Source organism: Morchella sextelata (assembly GCF_020137385.1).
Source record: "Morchella sextelata strain SCLS chromosome Unknown scls_15, whole genome shotgun sequence".
In the NCBI taxonomy this organism is placed as follows: Eukaryota; Fungi; Ascomycota; class Pezizomycetes; order Pezizales; family Morchellaceae; genus Morchella; species Morchella sextelata.
In genome coordinates, this window is record NW_025408630.1 from 700,217 (window position 1) to 724,794 (window position 24,578).

At 47.5% G+C, this 24,578-nt stretch overlaps 8 protein-coding genes across 8 annotated transcripts; 4 read left to right on the forward strand and 4 right to left on the reverse strand.

Annotated features, from left to right (window-relative positions):
• Positions 1–2,879: 2,879 nt before the first annotated feature.
• On the forward strand, positions 2,880–4,605 carry H6S33_003494 (uncharacterized protein; the record flags this gene model as incomplete). The annotated part of the gene is made up of 9 exons (XM_044834842.1): positions 2,880–2,887; positions 2,943–2,976; positions 3,065–3,080; positions 3,148–3,201; positions 3,407–3,630; positions 4,184–4,216; positions 4,279–4,291; positions 4,365–4,413; positions 4,467–4,605. The coding sequence occupies 9 exons, from the start codon at positions 2,880–2,882 to the stop codon at positions 4,603–4,605; spliced, it is 570 nt and encodes a 189-aa protein (XP_044691855.1).
• Positions 4,606–7,026: 2,421 nt separating this feature from the next.
• H6S33_003495 (uncharacterized protein) lies at positions 7,027–8,358 on the reverse strand (the record flags this gene model as incomplete). The annotated part of the gene is made up of 2 exons (XM_044834843.1): positions 7,027–7,718; positions 7,791–8,358. 2 exons carry the CDS (start codon positions 8,356–8,358, stop codon positions 7,027–7,029), a joined length of 1,260 nt encoding a protein of 419 aa, XP_044691856.1.
• Positions 8,359–8,590: 232 nt separating this feature from the next.
• H6S33_003496 (uncharacterized protein) lies at positions 8,591–9,106 on the forward strand (the record flags this gene model as incomplete). The annotated part of the gene is made up of 3 exons (XM_044834844.1): positions 8,591–8,789; positions 8,858–8,953; positions 9,027–9,106. 3 exons carry the CDS (start codon positions 8,591–8,593, stop codon positions 9,104–9,106), a joined length of 375 nt encoding a protein of 124 aa, XP_044691857.1.
• A 2,985-nt stretch (positions 9,107–12,091) lies between these two features.
• Positions 12,092–14,054, forward strand: H6S33_003497 (uncharacterized protein; the record flags this gene model as incomplete). Its single annotated transcript, XM_044834845.1, has 13 exons — positions 12,092–12,112; positions 12,165–12,187; positions 12,421–12,513; positions 12,584–12,599; positions 12,643–12,650; positions 12,845–12,937; positions 13,121–13,186; positions 13,242–13,271; positions 13,358–13,411; positions 13,494–13,767; positions 13,849–13,853; positions 13,922–13,941; positions 14,005–14,054. The coding sequence occupies 13 exons, from the start codon at positions 12,092–12,094 to the stop codon at positions 14,052–14,054; spliced, it is 753 nt and encodes a 250-aa protein (XP_044691858.1).
• Positions 14,055–14,619: 565 nt separating this feature from the next.
• On the forward strand, positions 14,620–17,514 carry H6S33_003498 (uncharacterized protein; the record flags this gene model as incomplete). Its single annotated transcript, XM_044834846.1, has 4 exons — positions 14,620–14,820; positions 14,889–15,135; positions 15,188–15,252; positions 15,307–17,514. 4 exons carry the CDS (start codon positions 14,620–14,622, stop codon positions 17,512–17,514), a joined length of 2,721 nt encoding a protein of 906 aa, XP_044691859.1.
• A 539-nt stretch (positions 17,515–18,053) lies between these two features.
• On the reverse strand, positions 18,054–18,813 carry H6S33_003499 (uncharacterized protein; the record flags this gene model as incomplete). Its single annotated transcript, XM_044834847.1, has 5 exons — positions 18,054–18,115; positions 18,176–18,303; positions 18,360–18,466; positions 18,593–18,665; positions 18,794–18,813. The coding sequence occupies 5 exons, from the start codon at positions 18,811–18,813 to the stop codon at positions 18,054–18,056; spliced, it is 390 nt and encodes a 129-aa protein (XP_044691860.1).
• A 1,559-nt stretch (positions 18,814–20,372) lies between these two features.
• Positions 20,373–21,392, reverse strand: H6S33_003500 (uncharacterized protein; the record flags this gene model as incomplete). Its single annotated transcript, XM_044834848.1, has 2 exons — positions 20,373–21,341; positions 21,390–21,392. 2 exons carry the CDS (start codon positions 21,390–21,392, stop codon positions 20,373–20,375), a joined length of 972 nt encoding a protein of 323 aa, XP_044691861.1.
• Positions 21,393–23,798: 2,406 nt separating this feature from the next.
• On the reverse strand, positions 23,799–24,230 carry H6S33_003501 (uncharacterized protein; the record flags this gene model as incomplete). The annotated part of the gene is made up of 1 exon (XM_044834849.1): positions 23,799–24,230. The coding sequence occupies one exon, from the start codon at positions 24,228–24,230 to the stop codon at positions 23,799–23,801; it is 432 nt and encodes a 143-aa protein (XP_044691862.1).
• Positions 24,231–24,578: the final 348 nt, after the last annotated feature.

Below are 24,578 nucleotides of genomic sequence, written 5' to 3' on the forward strand. Positions count from 1 at the left end.
TACTCTGACCAACGCTCATAAGGCTCTCAATTTATCAACACGTATACGTCCACCGCAAATGATCTAAAAAGGACGCCGGAGTAGAGACCGTTTGCTCAGTGAAAATAAAATGCTGCCTCGCCGGGTACAGTTCTCTTGGACTTGATATTTGGACGCCTCACCCAATAATCCCCTGCATCGCATTGTGTCGAGATATTAACCTCTTTGAGGCTTTCTTGGCTGATCATGGCGATCTTGTATCTGGAAGGCTGTTATCGTCTGTCTATCTTCACCCACTGACTCTGTCGACGTCGTGATAATTAAGGAAATATTTGGTTTGTTGCGATTGATTAGACTGTGGATATCCGATTGAATCTGAGATGGGAGATGTACTGACTACCTGTAGAAGTGTGAAGCTTGAGGAGCTAGGAGCTTTGTAAACGTTCTCTGGGAGATTGGACTGTATTTATCTCCTAAGGATATAACTTCCATCAACTCGATCCCATAAACACCGTCCTATATATATGCAGCCCATGAAGCCGGATGAATGAAACGCAATCAGGAAGCATATATTCGTGTAGCCATGGCAGTCATAGGGAAGGTTGATCAAGTGAGGGGAGAAATCGGTGTGGAGTGTTTATCCCGCACCAAGAGCCAATATGAGGCCAACACGCGGCTAGACCCAAACAACTTTTCAAACCCCTAGCCCTACAAAACGTATACTATTACTATACTGCCCCCCCGTGTTTGAAAAATTAGAGGTAAAGCTGTTAAGGAAACATATTATATACGTTAAGTCAGTTAACAGCTTTCTAGCTTGATATTTAACCCGGGAGGCCTAGGAAAGCCGCTCTTAACGGCCAGGATGAGCGGGGTGATTTTATAACGGTTCTACAGAAATATTCGAGTTGGAAATCAAACCTAAAGCAATAAAGCCAACTGTCTTAAAGCCAGTTTGGAAGAACAGAGTTTTAGCAACTGTAGCCCAGCAAAATGTCTTTATAGCTGACGGGAATTGCAATTTGGTCAGTTATGATTTAGTAAATTGAGTAACCGCAGTTCAATTCAGATGGTCTATACCCGTCTACACACTGTATCTAAAAATGAATTTCACAGAGATTCTCACCAAATATTGATGTTGGAATTGCCGCCGCTCCGTTTCGCCCAAAATTCCTCCAAGATCAAAGTCAGGAATATATTTATACTAATGATCAGGAGAAACTAGTGACCCCCTAGGGCAAGTTATAGAATACATGTAGCTATATAAAATAGATTAGTAAATATAACTGCCGTCCGTCCAGCGGTAAAACATAGAAGACGGCCAGGAGGCAGGAAAGTACTATAGGATGATAGTCTTATTGGAGATTTTAGATGATGACAGGGCCGTGTGGGCGAATCGATAGCTATAGAAAGAGCTTCGAATTAACGCAGTAGCGGATGGCGCCCTTGGTCTTTATTGTCTTGCTCTACAACATTTGTAATCCTAGCGCATGCCGGATGGACGGTACTTAGTAGTGCTTTCATTCCCAACCTTCCGGGCCGCCGGATTGATCGATTGGGGGAGAAAATACTGTTATTAGTCTGTGTGTATAGGTATTGATTAGCGGACGGCCGTAGCTAGCCTCTATTTATAAGGAAATTGGAAGATGATGCTAGCTCTATATACCATGTGCGAGCCCATATAAAACACGACCAAGCAACCAAAGTATCATCCCAAGAAAAAAATCCAGCAGCAAAAACTGCAGCGAATTATGGGGTAAGGGCCCCTCCTTGCCCGGCCTGGGATTCGAACCCAGGCCGTTGCAGCTGTGACGGCAGCTAATGGAGATGGAATGAAGTTTTATCCCTTAAGCTAAGCCAAACAACGCATGCCAGTATTGTCCGGATTTCTCTTATAACCCCGTCCCACAGAAGGGGGCTCGACGTGATCAATCTAATCTAATCCTCATCTTTAGTGCAGGGACCTGTCAATTAGTGATGCAGTAGGTATTTAATTCAAAATAAAGTCTGACTGCAGAAGCTATGCTACGTATACGGTGTCGATCCTACGTTTGACATGCCCTCAATCACTGTAGTTTATGGGTGACACTACTCTTCATGGCCATTTGTCCGCCCTCACGAGAGATCGAGAGGCCTTGCAGCTCGCATCTGATGTGAGTGGGCCGGTCGAAAGAGCATCATCGGGTCTTCGAAGCTACCGCCAGTAGGCGAAAGTTCTGGGGCTCGAATTTGGTTTTTGCCTGTAGCAGTTCTAGCGGTATTCTTTCTTCTCTCCTGGCCTTTGTATGAGGGGGCGAGAAAGTCTTTTGTGTAGGTTTTTTCATGTATAAAACTTAGAGACACAGAAGAAGCTTCTTTTGTGCCCGCCTGTGTTTTGTTTCTTCGTCTTTTTCTGTACATGGCTTACTCGTTTTTTTTCTATTCTCTTCGTCTTCTACACCCCCAATTTGGCTTCCACCTCACTCTGCACATTACCTTCCCGTCCCACTCGAGTCCTGAGCCTGCGCTTTCCCTCCCTCCAACCTTTTTTCTTTACCCCGCTAAACGAGTGATAACGCATGAACCGAAAGTTACCCGACAGCCATATATTACCACCCACGAAACTGCGCCAATATATGACTCCACAATCCACAAAAATCGGGTCCAGCACACAGAAAGTGCCTCCTTCCAGTCGACTCCAGTCCCGGGGTTCCAACATGTTAACAGCCGATTGTTCATGCCACCTACCCTCGCGATCGATATCTCGTCCAGCCTCCGACTCTCGGCCGGCCGAACATCGACGCGACCCATATCAAGGAACCTTGAATTCAGATCATCCGTACATGACTTTGTCACGGGGGAGAAGTTTGGGTTAAGATTCTTTCGTTGATGTACCCGTTTCTTACCCGTGTCTCTACTTTATGAGAAGGTATATTGTACCCCAAGCATTTACGTATCAATAGCTTGTGCTCAGTGAGAATTAGCAGGGACAACCCAGGTCGTGGAATGCACCACCTGGTTCTGGGATTTGAGTTATAAGTTGGAATAAGACTCCCCCGGGGGGGGGGGGGGGAGGCGTGCTCTATGATCATTCGGTTCATTTAAGGAGGATGTGGGAATAGGTCTGCACTGCTATGTTCCTTTTGTGATGTTGATATGATTATTTACCCGCCAGTGTCTTCTTTGCAGGATATACATATTCCCGTGTTTTTAATCTTGGCACGGCAATATTTCTATTGGAGCGTAGGCTGTACTATGTGGGAATGGAGTCAGGCACAGGAGGAATATCAAGGCAAAAGTTGCGGTTTCTTCATCTAGTTAAGGAAGGCTAGTGGGCGCTTGAGGATGGCGATTAAGGCGATGAGCCTTCTGGGGTTTAATCAGATACAGCTCCTACTCTGGCGATCTAGTTAGGTTGCCGCTGACAGAGACCGTTCTTGCGTCATAGTGTCGACTCGCATCGTTCGTGCTCTGAAAACCTTTAAGGGGGTATTAAGCCGCAAAAGAAAACAATTTCCTGAAGAACGCGGCCACGACCACAGGAGTGCCCAACAGCACTACTCTATCGCCCAAGAGAGGTCATCTGTTTGCGATGATATATCTGTATATGGAGGCCAAAGTTCGCACGGGAGAAGCTGGTGGAAGCAAGCTAGGGTGCCGCGGAAACTACGAGTATGAAAAAAGAGGTCTATATAGGCAAAGTGATAAGCCGGTGTTTGGCCCTTTCTATCACAGAGCTGGCATGGTGGTTGCTTGTTCGTGCATCGGTTTTGCGGGAGGTATTTTGATTCTTGTGCCACCGATCATTGACATGGCACAAACACGGGCTTGGTTATCAACGGGAAGAGCTGTATTATGCACTGCCTCTATTGAGCTGGATCTGGAAATGGAGCGAAAGCAAAGGCGCACAGCATTGTCTCTTCTTTTATTCAAGAAGGCCGACGAGCTTGAAGTTGACCATGGGTTGCCCTGAGCCGGTCGGTGGGTTGTTATGGGATAATCTATGGAGGAGATTTGCGGAGTTATAGCTCTAGAGGCGTTCAGTGGCGAGATACGAATACAGATGGCTCGATCAAAAGATCGGGGATATGAAGCTCCTGGAACATGCCAAAAAAAAGCCCCCGCAGAACACAGACGCGGCCACATGGAAGTCTATGGTGCTCTCAACGCGAGAAGAAATTCGTTCGCAATGTCCACATCGATGCTATAAGGAATATCTCACAAGGTGGTAACTGGAGGATACCACAATCTTGAAGACGTAGGCTACATATCTACACTACCTGCCTACCAGTAAAAGAAGCTGAATATGGGAATGCTTAGGATCGGGTTGTTTGTATGAAAGAATGGATCTTTCTATACAAATCATTTCTGCCTTGAGTACTCGGATGTTCTGCTTCTTTTGCTAGTAAGCATGTATGAATATCCTCGACGCCTTTTATTTGAGCCCCAACGACGGTAATAAGATTACCGCTTCCTCTTACTAGCATAGCTGAAAAAAAAAAGTTAAGGCCAGGCGAATTCGGTATAGTGTACCGGCCTTCTTCTCACAACCGTGAACGGACCGGGGATATTGGGATGCGTATGAATCTCCTCGCCTACGAGAGCTCGGCCATTTGCAGTATTCCGTCGAGCCATAATACCTGCTAGTTACCCCGCCAAGAAAAACGATAAAACCGGAATTCTGATCATTTCCCGTTGCTGTTTACAGCTCACACAACCAAGTTAAAAAGAAAAATAAACCTGGTTCAGTCGCCACAAAGCCTTTAGAGCGCTGACAGGAAGAGGGGTGCCTATATGAGGCTGTGAGGTTTGGGGGGGGGGGGGGGGGTTTATCGAGGAAGGAACACTCACTATACCACCTGCTAGAACCAATTGACTTCTTTTACACTCGTACTCTAGATCGACCATAACCAATGACCGCGTTAACGCTATTCCCCCGCGTGCGAACTCTGGAAAGACATTCTTCCTGATTATGAAGAGCCTAGAGGTGATAAGTCGGCTCCTACACAAAAGCTGGCAGACCTACAGCTGTAAAATGCCGATTACATACAACTAAACGGATACACATTTCGAGCTCCTGCTTCTCTTTAGTTGCGCAACTGGTGAGGATCACTGCGTCGATGAACAACTGAGGGGAGTGCCTCAGTGCACTGTGTCCGAGGGTATTGCGGGGGCGGATTTTTAACGAGGAGCTGTCTCGGACAGTGAAGATACCTAGAGTGACGGCGCGGTATTTGCTTTCCTGGCTTGCTTGGGGGAATGGAGGTCGTGTTGGGTTGGCGTCTCGCGGGAGGTGGATATACTGGTTTATGGGATTGGCGGCGGTCTTTTGCAATCTTGTGTCAACTAGGCCACAGTGAGTGCTCCTGCACCGCTCACTGGGCTCCGACAATGGATAGCAGAGTTCTGCTTGTTTCTGGCTTCCTAGATTTTGCTTGTATAATATGTAGTCACGGCCGGGCCATTCTACCAAGAAGCTTCTGGGGGTATCAGAAGGGGAGCTAAAGAGACTTTATCAGGCAAGGAAAAGTCACCTACGGTTGGCAATCTGTTGAGTAGAAATAAAAGTGTGAGTGGGCCAGGTTGGTAGTTTTCTCACTCGAAAATGACCGCCCCATAGCCAAGCCAGACTCGACTACATCCTGCCCATACTTGTACTGGGGTATCGGTGCGGAGTATATCCTGTCAGACTACGCTTCCTCCCTCCCAATATCCCCCGAGACTTGCGGCAATGCATCGGTGTCTAGTATAGTTGTGCTCTCCATCAATTTTAACTACCACTCTATCGCCGAGTTAGTGAAAACTTATCTACTTCCAAAAGAAACCACACGTAGTCTCGAAGATGTAAACAATGTATACTATTCTTAAGCCGAAGCCCCGGGCCGAAGAAAGGGGGATTCAGGACCAACAACCATCGCACACCATACCACCATTTCCCGAATACTAGATACTAGTGTACCACTCAATTCCCACCCAGACTGACTGTACACGCCTACCCCCGCAGCCGGCAGCAGCCGAGATTGCAGTCTCATAGACACCGGGCGAAGATGACGTTCGTAGTGCAGGTATAGCAAAAACACATCCTCCCCTCATCCGCGCCGGCGGGAAGAGCATTGTGGACTAAGTGCTACACCAACTGCATCCGCTACAAGACTTCTGTACAACGGTGAGGCGGGTTGGTTGCTACTGTATCGTAAAGGAAGAGTTGGCGGGTCAAGGAGTGCATCGGAGCCTAAGGATGTAATCTGTAGCTCGTGAGCTCTGGTGCTATCGGGTTGAAGATGCGGAGAACGCTGTATATATGCGAAGGGGTCACCCGGATATATAATGGTGTTATCCACAAATGGGGACGAGTGATGGATGGGGACAGATAAACCCATGCATCGCGGGTAAGTGAAGTGAGCAAGTACCAAACCATCCCCCAGGCTGTGACCAGCAGCCCCCGCTCGATCCCACGGCGCCGCCTCCATTCATCTCAGCACCTCATTTCCTGGGGGCCGGCGTACGTTGAGAAGCTGGTTGGCGGTATCATGCTTTGTAGACTAGTCATGTCGTAAACTACGGATTGGCGCGGCGGGTGCGGCGGGCGAGTGAGTGGACTGTGATGAGGGGTTACATGTAGTTGGATGGATGTGTATGTGAGATTGCGTGTACTGAGATTTCGGGTGAGTGTGGGATGTTGATCGATGAGGGTCTGCCATGTTGTCTGCATGGGCCATGGGATTTAATATTTGCTGTGTGTGATGGCCTCTCGCGGGCTGCACTGATGGCGGGAGTGCTAGAGGGGGGGCTGTAGAATATCTGGTTGTGGAGTTTATGGAAGTGTTGGCGGGCATGCGGAAGTTGTAGATACATGTAGTAGTGGTCATTGCAAAGGCTGGTACATCGCCAAGATGCGAAAAAAACTGGGGATTCAATCATTTCCATTACGGTCATACCGGTGTTCTGCATACAATTTGATTATTACAAAACTTCATGCATGCCAAAATAGACGGGAATAAAAAGATACCAATATATTATTTCTACCTATCTATCTACCTCACTAACTACCATTACCCCCCCACTAGCTCACCGATTCACAATGACCACATCCAACCCCTCCAGCAGCCCCAACACCTCCCTCTCGCCCATCCCCAACTCCGTACAAATCTCATCCACACAATGCCCCCCATCCACCCACCTCCACAGCGCACCCGCCCTCTTCTCCCCATCCACCAGCACGGGCCAGCGATGACTGCGATACAAAAACCCCTTCACAACCCCAAACGACACAAACCTCCTCACATCCACCCCGCCCAACCTACCCGCATTCTCCACACACCACTTCCGCAGCACCACGCCCTGACTCAAGCTCGTATACATCTCCAGCAGCCTCGGAAACGGCACCCTATTGCCGCTTGTGCTGACATAGGCCGCACACTCCTCCTGGGCCGCGACATCGGCGACGAGGCTGCTGATCTCGGCGGTGCACGCGTAGATGGCGCCGAACTGGAAGACGTCGACCATGACGAGGCAGCCGTAGTACAGCAGGTGGTCGACGCACTTGCGCGTCAGCGTGTAGTCGCTGTCGGAGAGGTCCGCGATGCGCTTGACGCTGTTGATGCCGTCGATGTAGGGCACGATGCGCTGCATCGTCAGGTCCCAGTTGACGTCCATGAGCTGGTCCAGCTGCACGGTGAGCAGGGGCACGTGGTAGGGGCGCACGGGCGGCGGCGGCGCGTATGTGGGGAAGAGCTTGAGGTTGAGGGTGTTGCTTTCGTCTAGGAGGGAGGGTGCGTCAGCGCCTGTCTTGCTCCTTCATAAGGGGGGGGGGGGGGGGGGGGGAGAGATACTGATGGGGATCATGCACTCCGAATAGTTATTCAGGTCCTCCATGACCTGCTCAATGAGCGCATACACGCCCGCCCTCGTCACCTCATTACTCAGGAACCCGCTCTGCTCCTCCAGCGCCTTAAACAGCTTCGCAACCTTCCGCACCACGCTCTTATACGTGCTGTACTCGACCTCCGCGTCCACCACGATCGCAAAATTGAAGATGAACTCGTTCCGTGCGTACTTGCGGTCCGGCAGACACACGGGGTACCCCAGGATGCGGTAGGCCCCCGTGCAGACGGTCACGAGCCGGTCGCACAGCTCCTGCTTGGGGATGATGTGCGGGCTGATGGTGTCGAAGTCGAACAGCGGCGGGGCGTGCGTGGGTGCGGTGGTGGGCGTGGGCGTGGGCGTGGGCGTGGTGGTGGTGGGCGTGGTGGTGGTGGTGGTGGTGGGCGTGATGGACCCGTCGGGCACTTGGTAGACGACCTGTGGGCCCTTGCCGGGGTGGAAGTGCGAGTAGAAGATGGACTTGATCATGATGGCGTGCGTGTGCGTGTGCGTGTGCGCGTGCGTGGAGGGGTGCATTGCGGTGTGTGGCGGGTGGGCGCGGGTGGGCGTCGTGCTGGTGCTGGTGCCGGTGCTGGTGCTGGTGCTAGGGCGGGTGGGGCATGGCGTGTGCACCGGGCGCCCGGCGTTGGCAACGGTCTCTGTCTGTACCTTTCTTTCCCCACACTGCCGATCCCTCTCTCCCCACACCCAACCTCAACCCAACCCCCACACTCTCCAACAACAACAACCACAACAACCAACAGCACCAATGTCATCCCCCACCGCCGCCCCCTCCTCCCCCACCCCCACGCCCACGCCCACACCGGACCTCTCCCGCCCCGCCGACCCCCTCGCCGCAGGCCTCAAGTCCCTCCTCGACCCCACAATCAAGCAGACGACCGAGAAGCTGCTGCAGGTGCACCAGTCGCAGCTGGAGCTCAACGCGGAGCTCACAAGGCTGGTTATGCGTGAGTGCCCTCTCTACCTCCTTAGGTGTGGTGCGACGGGCTGGGTTGCTGATGCGGAGGAGCAATAGAGCTGAAGCACTATCTGGATACGACGGACCCGCCGGCGCTGAAGCCGACGGTGGTGAAGCTTGCGGCGGTGGGGAAGCGGCTGGCGGTGGTGAATAGTGTGTTCCACTCCCTTCTGAGCTGTGCGGTGCGGTGCGGTGCGGTGCGGTGCGGTGCTGACGGGGGTGACAGATTCGCTGCAGACGATACAAGGAAGGGTCAATAAGCTGTATGTACAGATGAGCAAGCAGCGGATGCCGCATTCGCAGTAGCGGTAGTAGATATATCACGGCGCGATTGGGCTGGAGGGGAGGGCGGCGGTAATGTTTAATATGAGATGAATTGAACGTATTTCATTTACGGGCAGATCGAGTTGGTTTTGTGGGGGTGGTATCATTGGCGTGATGTCCAGAAATTGGTGCGTGGATCATTGGCTCTATGGTATTTTTACGGCTGGTGAAGTGGGGTCTGGGGCTATGTGCGGTCTACGAGGGTTCTACTGCAGTGCGGGTATGGATTCAGGAGATGGATTTGGGCTGGATGTTTCGAGCCGCCAAATCTCTGGGACCATACGCCCATCACTCGATCCAATTGCGCTTCCTTCATACTTATAATATGCCGTCTCTCTAAAAACCCGCCCAACGACCATTGGTCTTTAACAACTAATTGATCGCTTCAAAAACCTCGGACCAAAAAAAAAAAAAAAAAAAAAAAAGAGGACCCTAGGATATCAATCGTTTTGAGCGTTGTGGAGTAGGAAATTAGCCATTGGCATTCTAGCCCAATTTACTACACCCCAAATATTGCACACAGATCACGGCTTGTAGTGCCAGATGCTTTAGTGTAAAAGGTATCTATGATATAGACCATAATCCAGGCCTCCCGCTAAAATTCGATCATTACACGTAGCTTGATCACTCCCGGAAATCTGAAAGGAAGGAGGAAACAGAGCTAGCCATACTACGTTGGTTGCGAATATAAGCCAAATCAAATTTCAACTCCTGATGCAATCAATTGACGTAGACGTAGTATTTGTGCGTCTTGTCGTAGGAATTATCGTCAAAAAAAACCCAAGGCCAGTCGTTGGAGCTAGATTTCTCTATTTTTTAGATTAATTATTTCTCCCCGGGGAAGGATGGGTTAGGATAAGTTAGATCAACCTCCTAGCCAATATCTTCGGAGGACTCTTGTAGAGCTCAAGCAACCCGTATATACCCTTGAATCGTACGCCCTCCTCTGAACACCATATCGCCAAAGCTAGCCAGGTAGTAAAAACACTCTATCACACGCTCCCCTAACATCGAAGAACCCGGATACTCATCTACCTAACTCGACCTCTTGCCTGTATTCAACCCAGACAAAAACATCGCCTTACCACAAACGTTGTCTTACTATAAATGCCGCCTCATCACACCAGAAAAGAACAGAGAAGGAGAGTCCACGTCTCAAAGGATAACTCCGGCAGTGTCCTTGTGCTACATCTTTAGTTCCGTGAGGAGCTAGATATGCTCACCGCAAAACTGCAGAACTTCCACTGATCTAAACCTACGGAATTGAGGACGTCCTCAAAAGGCAGGTAATAATCGGATATAGTTTGGTATATACAGTATTTTTTTGCTTGCTCAGACCAGCATCTGTGCAATTGGAGTTTATATGATAAAGCATACAGCTTAGCCGGTGAGCCCAGAGAGGTCCTCGCCGCAGAACTACATAATTGTAGCTTTAGAATCCGGTCTGTTGACGCATAAGTCCTAGACTGCTTCCTTCATGAATTTTGATCAAAGGAGCCAATTGTTGCTGAAGTATCTTCGTCAGGCTAGGTCTCATCAGGTATTATTTTTACGCTTTATTAACATGAATATCTCTGGCCTGTCGCTTACATCTCCAAGAAAAGCGCTCGCTGGAAGAATGCAACTATGAAAATCTATGGAGAAGAACTTTTTAGCAATCATTCTACTGACCTATAGCTATAGATACGGAATTTCGAATGTAAATTTAAACATGAATTTGGGGATGCTTACTAGGTATATCTTGACCGCTCTGATTATGTCCATTAGAAAAATTGATATAGATCAACATGTGTAGCTTAAGCATGGTATAAAGTTGACCGAGAATCTCAATTCTAGATAATCTAGTCGTTGCTAGAGAAAGTGCAGACCATTATGTTCGGTTGGTCTAGAATGTGCAGGCATCTACATACCGCGTCTGTCACTGAACCCCCTTGATTCCATCCTCCATCTTCATCTTAGGAATCTTAGTGTGGTCCGCGAGGACGCTCGAGGCGAGGCTTGGGGGTGTCCTCGAGGTACCTTGTCCTCGTTGACCTCTGTCCTTGTCTGTCCCCGAGGTACCTCGAGGACGATAAAGAAATAACCCGGTAAACCAAAAAAGTGATATTTCTCAAAATAAAAGGTATGCTTTATTCAAGGCCTCATCCGATTAGGGCATATTGAGTGTGTATTATAGCCAAGAATTGTCCTTGGAAGTCCTCGAGGCAAGGACAGATATTGTCCTTTTGGACCACTGTCCTTGCGTGTAATCGAGGACATGTCCTCGAGGCAAGGACACAAAGACGCTCGTCCTCGTGGACCACACTGCTTAGGATCCTGTGATGTCCAAACGGCAGAAAACCAGCTCTCTGCTCCCCAAAGCGTGGGAAAGTCTCTACCCCTGGATACAGTGAACTCCTCCATCATCGTTATACCATCGCCGTTGTAAGGGGGCTTCCGAGGTCTCGTGGCTCAAGTCGGAGGATGTATGGTGCGTGATGGTAAATGCCATTACTCTTTTTTGTGAATTGGTGGTGTAATATAGGATTGAGAGGGTCATTGTAGGTTCGCTCTATAGTGGTGAAACTTTTATATTTTATAGAGCGGGGTGATTGTAGCTAGCGGGTTGAGTGTGAGAAGTCGGGAAAGGAGGACTTTGTGGTTGTGCGAGCAGACGCTACATGTATATACATACATATATAAGCCGGAACTACATGTAGGGTTTCAATCACAAGGCCGGAGTTCGTACTATACTAGAAGCTAAACTACATTGTAGCTGAGATGTTACTGTCGGATCGGAGAGGTGGTCAGTAAACAGACGTCTAAGGACACTAGTAGACTTTAAAGTTCAACAACTCCGCCCAAGACCATCAATGCCCCGCACATCGCCCTTCTCTCCCGTCGTATTCAGTATCGAGGAGCTAGGTTTACAATTATAAGACCGCTTCAGAGACCTGTTACTGAAGGGAAGAATTTACATCATTATCAATGCATGATGCGGGTCGACAGGTAAGTTCTGCGTTACCACGAATCAAGATTCGGAGACTAACCATACTACAAGACGAAGCCCAGCGTCTTTCATATGTAAAGATCTAAAGGAAAAAGAGATCCGCTACAATTCCACCCAACCATCTTCTTACGCTCGAAATCCCTATCATTAGATATACGCCGACTGTCTCACACCGCAGGGGCCTCCACTGCATATATGCAGATTCTGCCGGCAGTTTTGCGATTTGGGTCTATGCTGCATGAAAGGGTATCATGCAGAATGTCGTCAGTCGGGGTACGTGCGGTCTTCGGGGATTTACGCTTTAAAGGTCTAAGTCTGTGCATTCTGGAACTGCTTGTCCGGCTTCTATGAAGCTTTCCAAAGGGGTTCCGGATGCCGATGATTTCGCACCTACCACCAAGTAATTACTTATGCGGTGGTGACATGTTATTGGAGATGTACTCTGACGGAATTTCTTTTTGGCCGTTGAGAATCGTTTCCCTACAGGTTGAGAGAATGATTGGTACCGCTCTATTGGCCTCAACTTAAGAAATCTAGGTATATGTTGGCTGGGAATGAATATGAGAACGCCTCAGTCTACGGGGAAGAGGTGTTCACTATCGATATCAATTTAACGGATGCGGGTGGGAAACGTTGCATCCTAATCTAGCTATTCCACAAACTATCCTTCCCACCCCATACTTTAGAACCAATAGGTTTTTTGTTCAATACTGATAGTATTTAATCTATAGTGATCTAGCCGTTGTCTCCCCGAGCTACCTAGGACCTAGGAAAGAGTTTGAAAAGCTTCAAGGCAAGCTTGTGATTCTCGACAATTCAAGCAAGTAACACATCGGCTTCTGTACAGCTATATCTCGAACTCCATGCGGTTAACCACACGAGAACTCCCAAGCGCGCAAATCGGAGTTGGCCGTCAATATTTCGACGCTGTATCCCCCGTCCGGAGATTTTTTTTAGGAAGGGGGATTAATGTTTATACTTTACATACGTAATTTTCCGATGCTCAGGCGAGATGCGGTTCCCTCGGTAGCTTCCTTATTGAAGATCTACCTTCCGTCTACTGATCCAAGCAGGTTAGTAAATTAAGAGGGTGACGAACGAAGATTAGTTGATTCCGTAATGGGATAGATTGTGGCGCACTGTAACCAATAACGGTTGGTATGCAGTTTATTTGAACCTCCCCCGTGCTCATGAGCGTGTGTTATTGGTCAAGAGTTAAATAAGAACTGCCACTTTAATACTAGCAAATCAAGCCTATCAACGGAGTGGCGTATGATAGAGAAAATCCGCCAAAGCAGGTACCACTGACGCCGTTCTGCAACTTAACTCTCATACCGGCGAATCATCACCCAGCCGCCGCACCACCTAAAACAAGATTAGATCGATGCTCACAGACAGGACTTTTGACCGATATGTTCAAATTTGCATTCTTCCTCCTCCTTGGAATGGAAAGGGCTGGTGGTTAGGGATCGGCAGTACAGTGCCAAGAACTGAAATCCTAACAAGGAAGTTCACAACGGTTTTGATGCACACTTTGGGATATCAAGACCGTGGTCTGCAGTGGGTGTTATCTCAAGCATTACCCTCGAAAACAAAACCTTCGGCCTGCACTGATCCGCGATCTTATATGTACGGTTCTTATCCCGCTGATCAGGTGCGTGAACACAAAAGTATATACTGACTACACTACCACGGCCAATTTTCGCATTAGCTAATTAAGAAATATGTCTATCAGTCGCAGTACTATCTCTAGAGACAAATGCGCACGAGCTGTTACTAGATCAGAATTCCTAATGTTTGGGCAAAAGCTCTAGCAGTAGTGTGCACAGTCAGTAACGCAGAACAAAACACTTTGGCTTGAGATTTAAACAACTATTAATGTATCAAAAAGATCCCAATACATGCACCCTCATAGAGGTGTCTTCATGGTCAGGTTTTTAGATACCGAATAGATCCCACTAGCTACATGTAGGCCGGATTAACTATGTAGTTGAGTTAGGGTCAAGCCCGAGCAGATCGCCCCGCAAGCCCCACTATACAGAATAGGACCTTCTGCCTAGGGTGATGAATATGGTCTTGGAATGCGTACCTGAAAGAGCAGGGCAGGGGAATATTCGCCCCGCCACTTGACCCTCAGAGCCATGGGTAGCTATCGCTGCCTGGTACGGTACATTTTGATCGGCTGTATGCAGAAGTTATCTCAAATATACCCCTCTGGGTCACATGGGGGGACAATTTGTAAAATAGAGATGGCTTTTTTAATTACAAAGTTTAACACCTTCCGGAAAGCAATGGGGGCTATGAAGATACACGCAAAGATGCGGGGGTTGGAGCGAGGGGGGTTACATTCACAAAAAGATTGGGGTCGGGATTCACATTTTTAACGCAAAGTACGGGCTCATGCTGCAGTAATGGAGGAGCGTATATAAAATCCTTCACACCCGCATAATAGTAACGCACTCCTTATCCCTTGCAGTAGAACCCACATACTACGTTAATATTCATAATGAGGTCTACTCGATTATCGACGTCAATTGCGCTCTTTTCTGCTGCTGTAGTCTTTGTCTCTGCTCAGACACGAAGCACTTATAATAATATTGCAATAACTGCAGGAAGCCCTGGAGAGGAGTCAGGCGGACAGTTCATCAAGGGGAGGTACATTGTTGAGTTTGTCAAAGATGGATTTTTTTCGATGTCTGCAGAAGATGTAAGCTCCGACCTCCTTGCATCGAAATTTGAAATTGAGAATAAGATAGCTGATGATATATTTTGTAGCCCGTGGAAGAGTTTTATAAGTCTCTCTCAGATAACCAGATTGAGGCAAAACCTGCAGTAAATATCACTTCTTCGATCTTCACCGGAACATCCTTCGATACAGACAATTCGACAAAACCGGAAGATATTCGGGCATTGCCGCAAGTAGCGAATATTTGGCGTGTAAGGAGAGTGCCAAAGCCCACTCCACAAATCCATAATGTCGGTACTGCAGCTACCGAAGGAGCCGAGAAGTGGACTAGCCATGGTAATTCCCGAGATCTTTACTTATGCATGGACATAGCTCTAACTATATATAGCAAATACCGGTGTCTTGAAGCTTCATGAGCAGGGATTCTTGGGCGAAGGTGTCATAGTAGCAGTCGTAAGTAGCCCCATCAGTTCTATTCTAGTTGTGCAGATCACTGACAGTCGGCAGGTTGATACTGGTATTGACTATCACCATCCTTCACTTGGGGGGGGAATTGGCTCTGGCTATAAGGTTTCGGGCGGCACCGATATCGTCGGCGATACATATGAGGGCCTGGATTTCCACCCCGATTCGGATCCGTATGATTGTGTCGGACATGGGACTCATGTTGCCGGCATCATTGCCGGAGAGGATAAGGACTTTATTGGTGTTGCCCCCAAAGCTACACTCAGAGCATACAAGGTCTTTGGATGTGAATACTCATCAACCGGAGACGATGCATTGATTTTAGCTTTCGTCACCGCCTATGAAGATGGAGCTGATGTTATCAATGCATCAATTGGCGGACCTGGTGGGTGGCCGGAAGATGCATGGGCAGCAGCCTCTTCCAGAATTGCGGATCAGGGTGTCTTCATTTCTATCTCTGCTGGAAACAGTGGAGAAGAAGGTATCTGGTATCCATCATCCGGAGATGTTGGACACTCGGTTACTGCAGTTGCCTCTATAACAAATGAGCAATATCTTACATTCCTTACTACCGTTCAAGGTGTCGGTAACAATACAAGAGATGTTGGTTACTTGGATAAATCGGCCCAAGGATTTGCCTTCAAGGGAAGGGTCCCCATTTATATCCTTTCACAAGATAAGAACGTTGCCAACGATGGATGTCGCCCTCTTCCGGAAAGCACTCCAGACCTCTCTGGATACCTGGTTCTGGTCCGCCGTGGAGGTTGCACGTTCGGAACCAAACAGAACAATGTTGCAAATTTCGGCGCCCAGTACGTCTGGTTTTACAACACCCGTAACACCCCAGTTGTCTACCCTGATATTGCATCTAGCGTTACCAAGGGCTACGCTATGATAACTGCTGAAGATGGGGAGTGGATCATTGATCAGTTTGTTGCCGGGACAAATGCTACCGTTATATTCCCCGAATACCCAGAGAAGAGTGGTGTGAACAATACAGCAACGGGTGGAAAGCTCTCTGCTTTCACTTCATGGGGACCTTCCTTTGAAGCTCAGATGAAGCCTGAAATTGCTGCTCCAGGTGGATACATCTATTCCACATACCCGATCGAACAGGGAGGATATGCAATTCTCTCCGGAACCTCCATGGCTTCTCCATATATCGCAGGTGTTGCGGCACTCTATATGGCTGCCCACGGTGGCCGTGCTAAGATGGGCGGAGAGGGTGTTGCTGAGCTCAAGAGGAAGATCATTACCAGCGGAACACTGATAAACTGGTCCGACGGTGTTACAACAGACTGGTCCAAGCTTGCTCCCGTTGCTCAACAAGGTGCTGGATATGTGAATGCTGAAAAGGTGCTTACATATGCCACCAGTATCTATCCTGCAAAGCTCGAACTCAACGATACTGCGTATTTGAAGCCTGCACACTATATTAACATCAAGAACTCTGGCACCGTGGAAGTTGAATACTTCATTACCCACGAAACCGCAGCAACCATCAATTCCTTCGAGCCTGGCATAATCACCCCCCAGCCCTTCCCGGGCACCTTCATAAACGAAACTGCGACTGCCAACTTCACTCGCACATCTATCAGCGTCCGTCCTGGGACCACAAACTCCTTCAAAGTAACATTCACACCCCCTGATGTTGCCGCGACCCTCCTCCCCGTCTATTCAGGCAAGATCATCATCACCGGCTCTAATGGAGAAGTTCTAAGTATTCCCTACATGGGAATTGCGGGCAAACTTTACGACGTCAAATCGTGGGATGTTGCAGATGGATGGCCTCTCATATTCAACGACGGTTCTAATGCGCCTAGTATATCTGGCCCCTCAAACTTCACCTTGAATGGCACCGATGTCCCCGGCGTAGCGTTTCAGAACCACTTTGGCTCTGCAGAGATTCGATGGGATGTTGTCGAGACGGACTGGGCCCCACATGAATGGCGCTATCCTCCTGTTCCAGGCAGTAACAAGTTTGTTGGCTCGATCGTTACTCGCCGGGAAGCTGAAGAATTTCCACTCTATTACCAGCCTCGCCACGGACCCTATGAGCCTGGCTTTTACAGCTATTACACTTGGGGTGGTGATCTGGCCGATGGGACAAAAATCGAGCCTGGGAAGTACAGGTTCTTGTTCCAAACACTTAAAGTGACTGGTCTGAAGGCGAGGAATTCGGATTGGCAGAGGAAGTTGTCGGATGTGATTACGATTCGGCCAATTTCGAACTCGACAGAGCTGGCCTGATCGTATTCCACAATTAATGTGTAATATTGCTGTTTGATTTCTTTTCGTGTTTTTGTAAATTCTTGAGGGGAGCCTGTAATGGTTAATGGTATGGGGGGTTATTGTACAAATGGAGTCACATGAGGGGAGAGGGGTTTTTTTGCTCGAATTTGGTCGGTATAATTTGTGTTTACTTACAATATAAATGAACACTTGTCCCATGAAACTTTCAACCACACAGTTCGATTATTGAAGGCCCGTTCCTGTTGGCAAGAGAAAGAGCCCCCCCTTGGTTACAGCAGTTTGTATTTATACATACATGCATACAAGAATGATCGGAAAACTTCCTCATAGCTTTACAAAGGAATAGGGCAAGACACTAAATTTTACTTAACTTGATTAAATCACTAAGACATCTAGGAACTTGAGCAGTTATTAGTTGACGAGGACATTCACTGGTTTGGTATTGAATCAGGGTATCTCGTTAATTTAACAGAAACTATTAGACTATGCCTTCACGTTTTTTTTTTGCACATCTAGATTTCCCCATGGTGGATTGCTTAGTATCCGCCGCTTCCTCCGTATCCGCCACCGCCGTAGCCACCCTGGTTACCGCCATAGCCTAAGAGAATAGTTAGTAGATGAAAGAGTGTTGGAGATATCATAATGCTAGAATTCTTACCTCCACCACCGCCCTGGTTGTTGCCATACCCGCCACCACCGCCACGGTTGTTGTATCCTCCACCGCCACCACCACCTCCTCCACGGCGGTCTTCGGCGACGACGACGCTGATTCTACGGCCGTCAAAGCTATGCCCATAGTTAGTAGACAGTACTAATATATAGTAGATTGAGTGAAAGCTTACTCGGCGTCGTTCATGGCGTTGATGGCCGCGTTGGCGTCATCTTCGTTGGTGTACTTGACGAAGCCAAACCCACGGGACCTGCCAGTCTCACGGTCCTTGACGACAACCTGAGAAGTGGGAACAAAAAAATTAGATTTTTTTTCTTTTCATTTTCTTTTCATTTTTTTTTCATTTTTCCACTTTTTTTTTTTTTACAGCAAACTGTGTTTACGGCGAGGAATGGAGAGACAAACGGCTTCTTCAACGACGCCAAACTCCTCGAACTTGGTTCTGAGGCTGTGGTCGTCGGTGTTCCACGACAAAGATCTGTGGATAGCAAAAAATAGGTTTAGCGAGCGATTCGAGCATCAATTTGAGGGGAAGTAGAGGATGGGGATGAGAATGAGAAGCATGTAGATGAGGCTGAAGCATGGAGGATGGAAGAGACAACTAACCTGATGAAAAGTTTCGACATTACTGAGATTGCGATTTAAAACCGAAAATACTGGACAGAAAATTTAACACGCCGCTGGCAATTATTGAAAGAGGGACAAAGACAAGACAAGACAGGACAGGACAAGACAAGACAATGAACGGGGAGAAAGTACGTAGCGAAAAGAGTGGATGATTGTTGTTGTGACTGCTGGGTTTTCTCAGAAAGAAAGTGAGAGGAAGGAAGGTTTGATGAGAAAGAGAGGGAAGAGGGGAGTGGGAGAGAGTAGGAAGAAAATTGGGTAGAAATAGCGGGGTAAAAGTATGGGCAGAGGCGGCGGCGAAAGTGCGTCACAAAAAATGGCTCGCTCCTGCCTGCCAACGTCCACCACCTCCTTCTTCAAAGCCCTAACTACTGAGGGAGCTATCTATTTGAAATCCCTAGGGGATTTTTGCGTGATGATCTACCAGAAGCTTTTTACGGTCTTACGCATAGATATGCATACAGATTACCTACTCCTCCAAGGTATCTCTGTGCTGGTTTACACTGATTTTCCTGGTTTGCATGCGGTTGTGCGGTATGGGGTACTAGGGGAGACATGCGCCAAGAAGGGGAGGTGCTAGTTGCTAGCCTCACAGCACACGACGCGCAACGCATTTTTGGAGACCTTCGCTACCCCCACACCCACATGTGTGAGGGATTCCCAAAATCCTTGGCAGAGAAATTGTATGAAAAAAAAACAGTTACCCGGATTTAGACGAGCTTAGCTTTGTGGGTTGCCTAAATTATAAACGTTGAACCAGCCCCACGACAGGTAGTCGAGCTCGAGCATGGATTCTCATAAAGTCACCACAGATATATACCCGGTGCGGCATTGCAGAATCTCTTTGTGATGCGAGGAGATTTCGCACGTTTGACTGGATTCTAGTACAGTGCTATGCAAATCAAAGGTAAATCTCTATAATAACAGGCTTTTATAGATCTCCCCTCTAGATCGACAGAAATAATATTGCATCATTGCGGATCCCCGAGAAAAACAGGTGATTGAATTCGAATCGACATCTGCTTGCCCCGCACTAAAGTCACATTTAGGAGTTCTGATAGATAAATGTCGATCACTCACCTCAAAGAGAAAAGAGCATCGACACGACGGGAAACCTGCATCCAGCTATCGATTACCCTTTCCTATTCTGGATTTGGAGTTTGTAACAAAAATGACTCGGACTAGGGTCATGTGATAGCGAAACCCACGCTACTTCAATCAAAAATGAATCACGAAGTATCACTCGACAATTTATCTCAGGTTATTCAGCTGAGCAATGTCTCTCTCGAGCGCTTGATGATATAACAAAGGGTCACAAGTGTAAATGAAGATACATGTAGTAGCACCAAAAGGCACAAGCCTTAAAACCAAATAGATTACATGTGTATATAGAATTACCCTCAAAATACATGTAACTAAAAGCGTTTAAGCTCGATCCACATGTAATCCAGATCGGTTATTGTTTATAATATATACATCCATGTATATGACCCCCTACCAGATTCCAGGGTTACCCTCGCTTCTGTTTGGTATCGGTACTTGGAGGTCTTTCATAAATTCAAAATATTGCAGCAGTGACTACTGGAGATTCTTCTTCTGAAGAATCAGCTAAAGATGAGCTGCCTGGCGTGGAAGTGGATTCCTCTTTTCCCGCTTCCTCCTCTATTTGGGTTAATACTTCACTCTTCTGCTCTTCTTTCCCTTTACCGTTCGACCCCTCTTTCCCTCTCTCTCTCCTTCTTCTACCCTCTATGTCTTTGTCTTCGCCTCGATCTCTCCTCGTCTCCGTTTCCGCCTCCGTTTCAGCTTTCACGGCTTCATCCACTTCCCTTCCCTTATCACTCTCCTTCTCCCTTTCTCCGTCGGTTTCCTCCTCCTCCTCAGTCTCATCTTTCCCCCCTTCCCCCTCAGTTTCCCCCCCCTCGGCCTCCTTCTCCGTACCCTCTTCGGTCTCCTCCACCCCCGCCCCCTCCTCTCCCTCCTCTCCCTCCGTTTCACCCTCTTTAGTCTCCTCCACTCTTTTCCCTTCTTCTATTTCCTTCCTTCTTTCTCCAACATCTCCTCCTCCCCTTCTCTCTCCCAGTTTTACTTTCGCCCCGTCCTTCCCATACTTTCTAGTGATGCCGTTCCGCGCTAACAATCTATATGTACTTTCTGTTACCTCCTGTTTCATAGCTCTACCAAGCGCCCTTATTTCTTCTTCCGTGAGCCCAATTCTTGGTTTTTTCGGTGATACCAGTACCGCATCTTCTTGGACTTCCCCTTCTAATCTCCTCTTTGATGATTCTGCAGCTTTTTGTTGAATAGATGCAGCTGTGATGGTCCTGACTGCTCTCCACCTCCGGTTTGGGGCTTGTGACTGGGTCTCCTGTTTTTCCACCCTCGTATCTATCACATGCTGCGAATTGCCGACTATTTCAGCAAAGATATGGGTTTTTTCTGCTTTAGTAGGAGTTATTTTAGCCTGTCTCGCAGCCTTGTCCTTGGCTGCATTGGCTGCACCGATTTCTGCGTCATGTACGTCTGACTATATTATGTTAGTGAGGTCTTGCAAGACTGAAATTGGGAAAGAAACCATAGCAAATGTTTGGAAGATATATCTAGAAAGTGAGATGTTGAACTCAGTCGCAGATTTTATGGCGAGTAGATATATATTCCCCTCTATACCCGTTATTTTTTTTTGGTTATCCCGGATTTGGATGCATTCATGGGTATTTAAGTCCCAGCCAGTAAACATATAGATACTTTCCACCATACTTTCAATTCCCCTTTTATCCGGTTGTGTCGAATGTCAAGGACTTCTAGGCTCAATTAGACAATGGAAGACCGGCAGCGGCTGCAGATCATGGAAGAAAGCTATTGTAAAAATAAAAAAAAAGACGTCAGAGCAAGCCATAAGACGTTTAACAGCTCTATTCGAGGATAAAGAAACAATTTAGGTTCATCGGCTATCTTTTACAAACCCAGTTGAATAAAGAGACGGAATGCAGCGCAGCTGGGGAACAAAAAAAAATATTATCCGCCCCGTTCATGGAATAAAGCACAGAAACGGAGCTACTCTAAATAGGTTTACTTTTGTGTCTATATGGCGGCAACCTGTTCAAAGTCACCCCACCGTTGGGGGTAGAATACAATGGTGGTATAAAGCACTGGAATTCAGCGGCACCTATATATTACATACATGTATGCAAGGTCTTGGATTCCAACATTATCATGTGCTCGATCCTTGCATGTATTCGCGTCATCACAGATCACATATGACATGAATTTGGTTTACTATCAGTAGCATTGAATTTACCTCCGAGGTAATGTACAATTTCAAGGGATTGATTACTTCATTAATTATAATTGCATGTACGTACTTATACCACTGGTAGTAAAACGACTTGACACGCGTGCGACTAGAAGAGGCTAGTTTTTTCAATGTGCTATAGTGGTCTACCTTATTCAGCCGCTCTGAGAATAGTATATGAATAACCGGTACGTTGAGGCTCATGAGGCTACAAAACCTGTCCTATCGATCATTTCTCATAATCAAACAAGGGATAGCGAACGTAGGATTTAGCCCCCACTCTTGACCAAAGTTTAGTCCGCCCAGCCTTACTTAGACTACATGTACTACACGGGCTCTAGACACGTCATCGTTGAACCAAACAAAGACTAGGCTCAGTAGGGTAAGGTGAGAAATATTACGATGCACAAAATGAGATGGGGGATTACCCAAGTTCAATTATTTGATTCGTGGCTTCAATTATCTATCTGCAGTGGTGTAACCAAGGTGACTTATTCCTTCTGATCATTGGCACTTTGTCGAAACAATCATTGGTCTCCTCAAGGATGGCTTTATTAGGGCTTGTGGCCCGCCAGATATACATATCCGAATCCCAAAGCACTGTTTTAAATTTATGCTTGAACAGATCTAGACCCTTATAATTATCAAGCAAGACATAGGCCCGTTCGAAAACCAGCCAGGTCACATGTGAGTACATAACTTTACTTAATTCAGTGTTCCTCACTTCAACGCACAGATCTTCTAGCTAAAACTCCGCTTTCTACAAGATGTCTTTCGTAGTAAGTGATCTTCTCCATGCATGCAACGCACCGCAAGAAGCCAATGCTTATATATTCAGGCTATTGGTTCTGTAGAGTATTGGTTCCTGTTTATGTTGCGGGGCGACTTCGGCATACTTCCAGGTTGGTAGAACACCTTCCTGAAATAGAAAATAAGGTCCATCGAGAAGTCAACAAAATCAAGGTCCGCAGGTCTGTAGGAGTAGGTTCGGTAAAACCATTGCTGCTACCAGGGTTACGGCACTTAAGGCATCCTACCCACATCCTACAACATTCACTGGTAAAGCTTAAAGGGACCTGCAGCTGGCTGCAGATGTGAAGAGGGCTGTCAGATGGAAAACTCGAGCTAGGAGTATTCTAGGGCAGGGGCTGAGGTGCGTATTTTTTGGGGTTAGGTTTCTTGTTGTGAGATGATATGTAATCATCTACTATAAGTAAGTATGTATGTATATATAAAGAAGTAATCTCCGTTCAAATGATGACTTATGAATCAGCGCCCAGAGCTCACCACAACGTCGCGAGTGATAGTCTGTGAAAACGGCAAAGCCCAAACTGGTTAGTTGTGACCGCAGTGTCCCCTTAATTCCGCTAATAATAGATCTGGTCAAATGACTTTTGACTCAACAAGCATAATCAAAAGAAAACGAAAGCTTCTATTGATATGAACAGCATATGCCTCCCATTTTGTCTGGACAAAGTAAACCAGGCATCATAATAGTATGCCCTTCACAAGTTCCAAACGCCTCGCAAAAGAAGAAAGAAAAGATAAATTCGTGCGCCTCCAAATAAAATAAAAAAATATTCCTCCAAAAGACGGAATTATAAGAAAGAGTGAACGGAGGGGTACATGACAAAAGGAATCAAGGTTTGGTCCGAATGCTGAAATGGGCGCCCCAACCCTTCTATGCAAAATCTATGCGCTGTAATCATCGGAATAATCCTCATACTCGCTCTCAAGATCCCCCCCATCACTCGGTTCCCTCCCCGAGCCTCCCCACTGATCCCGATCATGCATCATTTTCTCATGTTTGCTACCGAACCATGTTGCGACTTTGTCGATCTCAACCTCGCTCAAGTCCGCTTTCTCAAACGCACGAAAGAGTCGTCGATGAGCGGCGTAACGTCCCAGTCTCATCCGTACGTGCCGGCTCGTATAGTCCCATCCAGGATACAGAGTTTCCAGATCCCCCTCGTCCGGCACAAAGCCATACCAGGAGATGATCTCGCAGCGTATCTCGGGGACTATGCACCGTGCAATAAAGTCGTCGAAATCACGTGGATCCTTCGAGGTTGGGTTTGGGAAGAGAAGTGTGTAGAGAACGATAGAGGTTGGTTTCTTTTGCATGGTTGCGGGTAAATGGGAGGAGGGGCAGGAGGAGGAGGAGGAGTAGGAGGAACCGGTTGGGGCTCTTTGGTTGTACTGATATGGGGAAATGACTAGCTAACAACCTATTGTGTATATAGTTGCTGCGTAGTTGTTGAACAAGGGGAAAGTTCTCGAGTAACAGTTGTCAGCGAGATCTTCTGGAGGGGTACTATTCAACTCGGGAGGTGGTACTTGATCGGCAAACGAGGGCCGAATGGAAACACAACGCGAAGCCAGCCACCGAGAAGATAGAAGTCAATTCTGCAGTAGAAATAGGAACAAGGAAAGGAAGCGGGGGAAAGGAGGGGGGTTATCAGGATCAAGAGT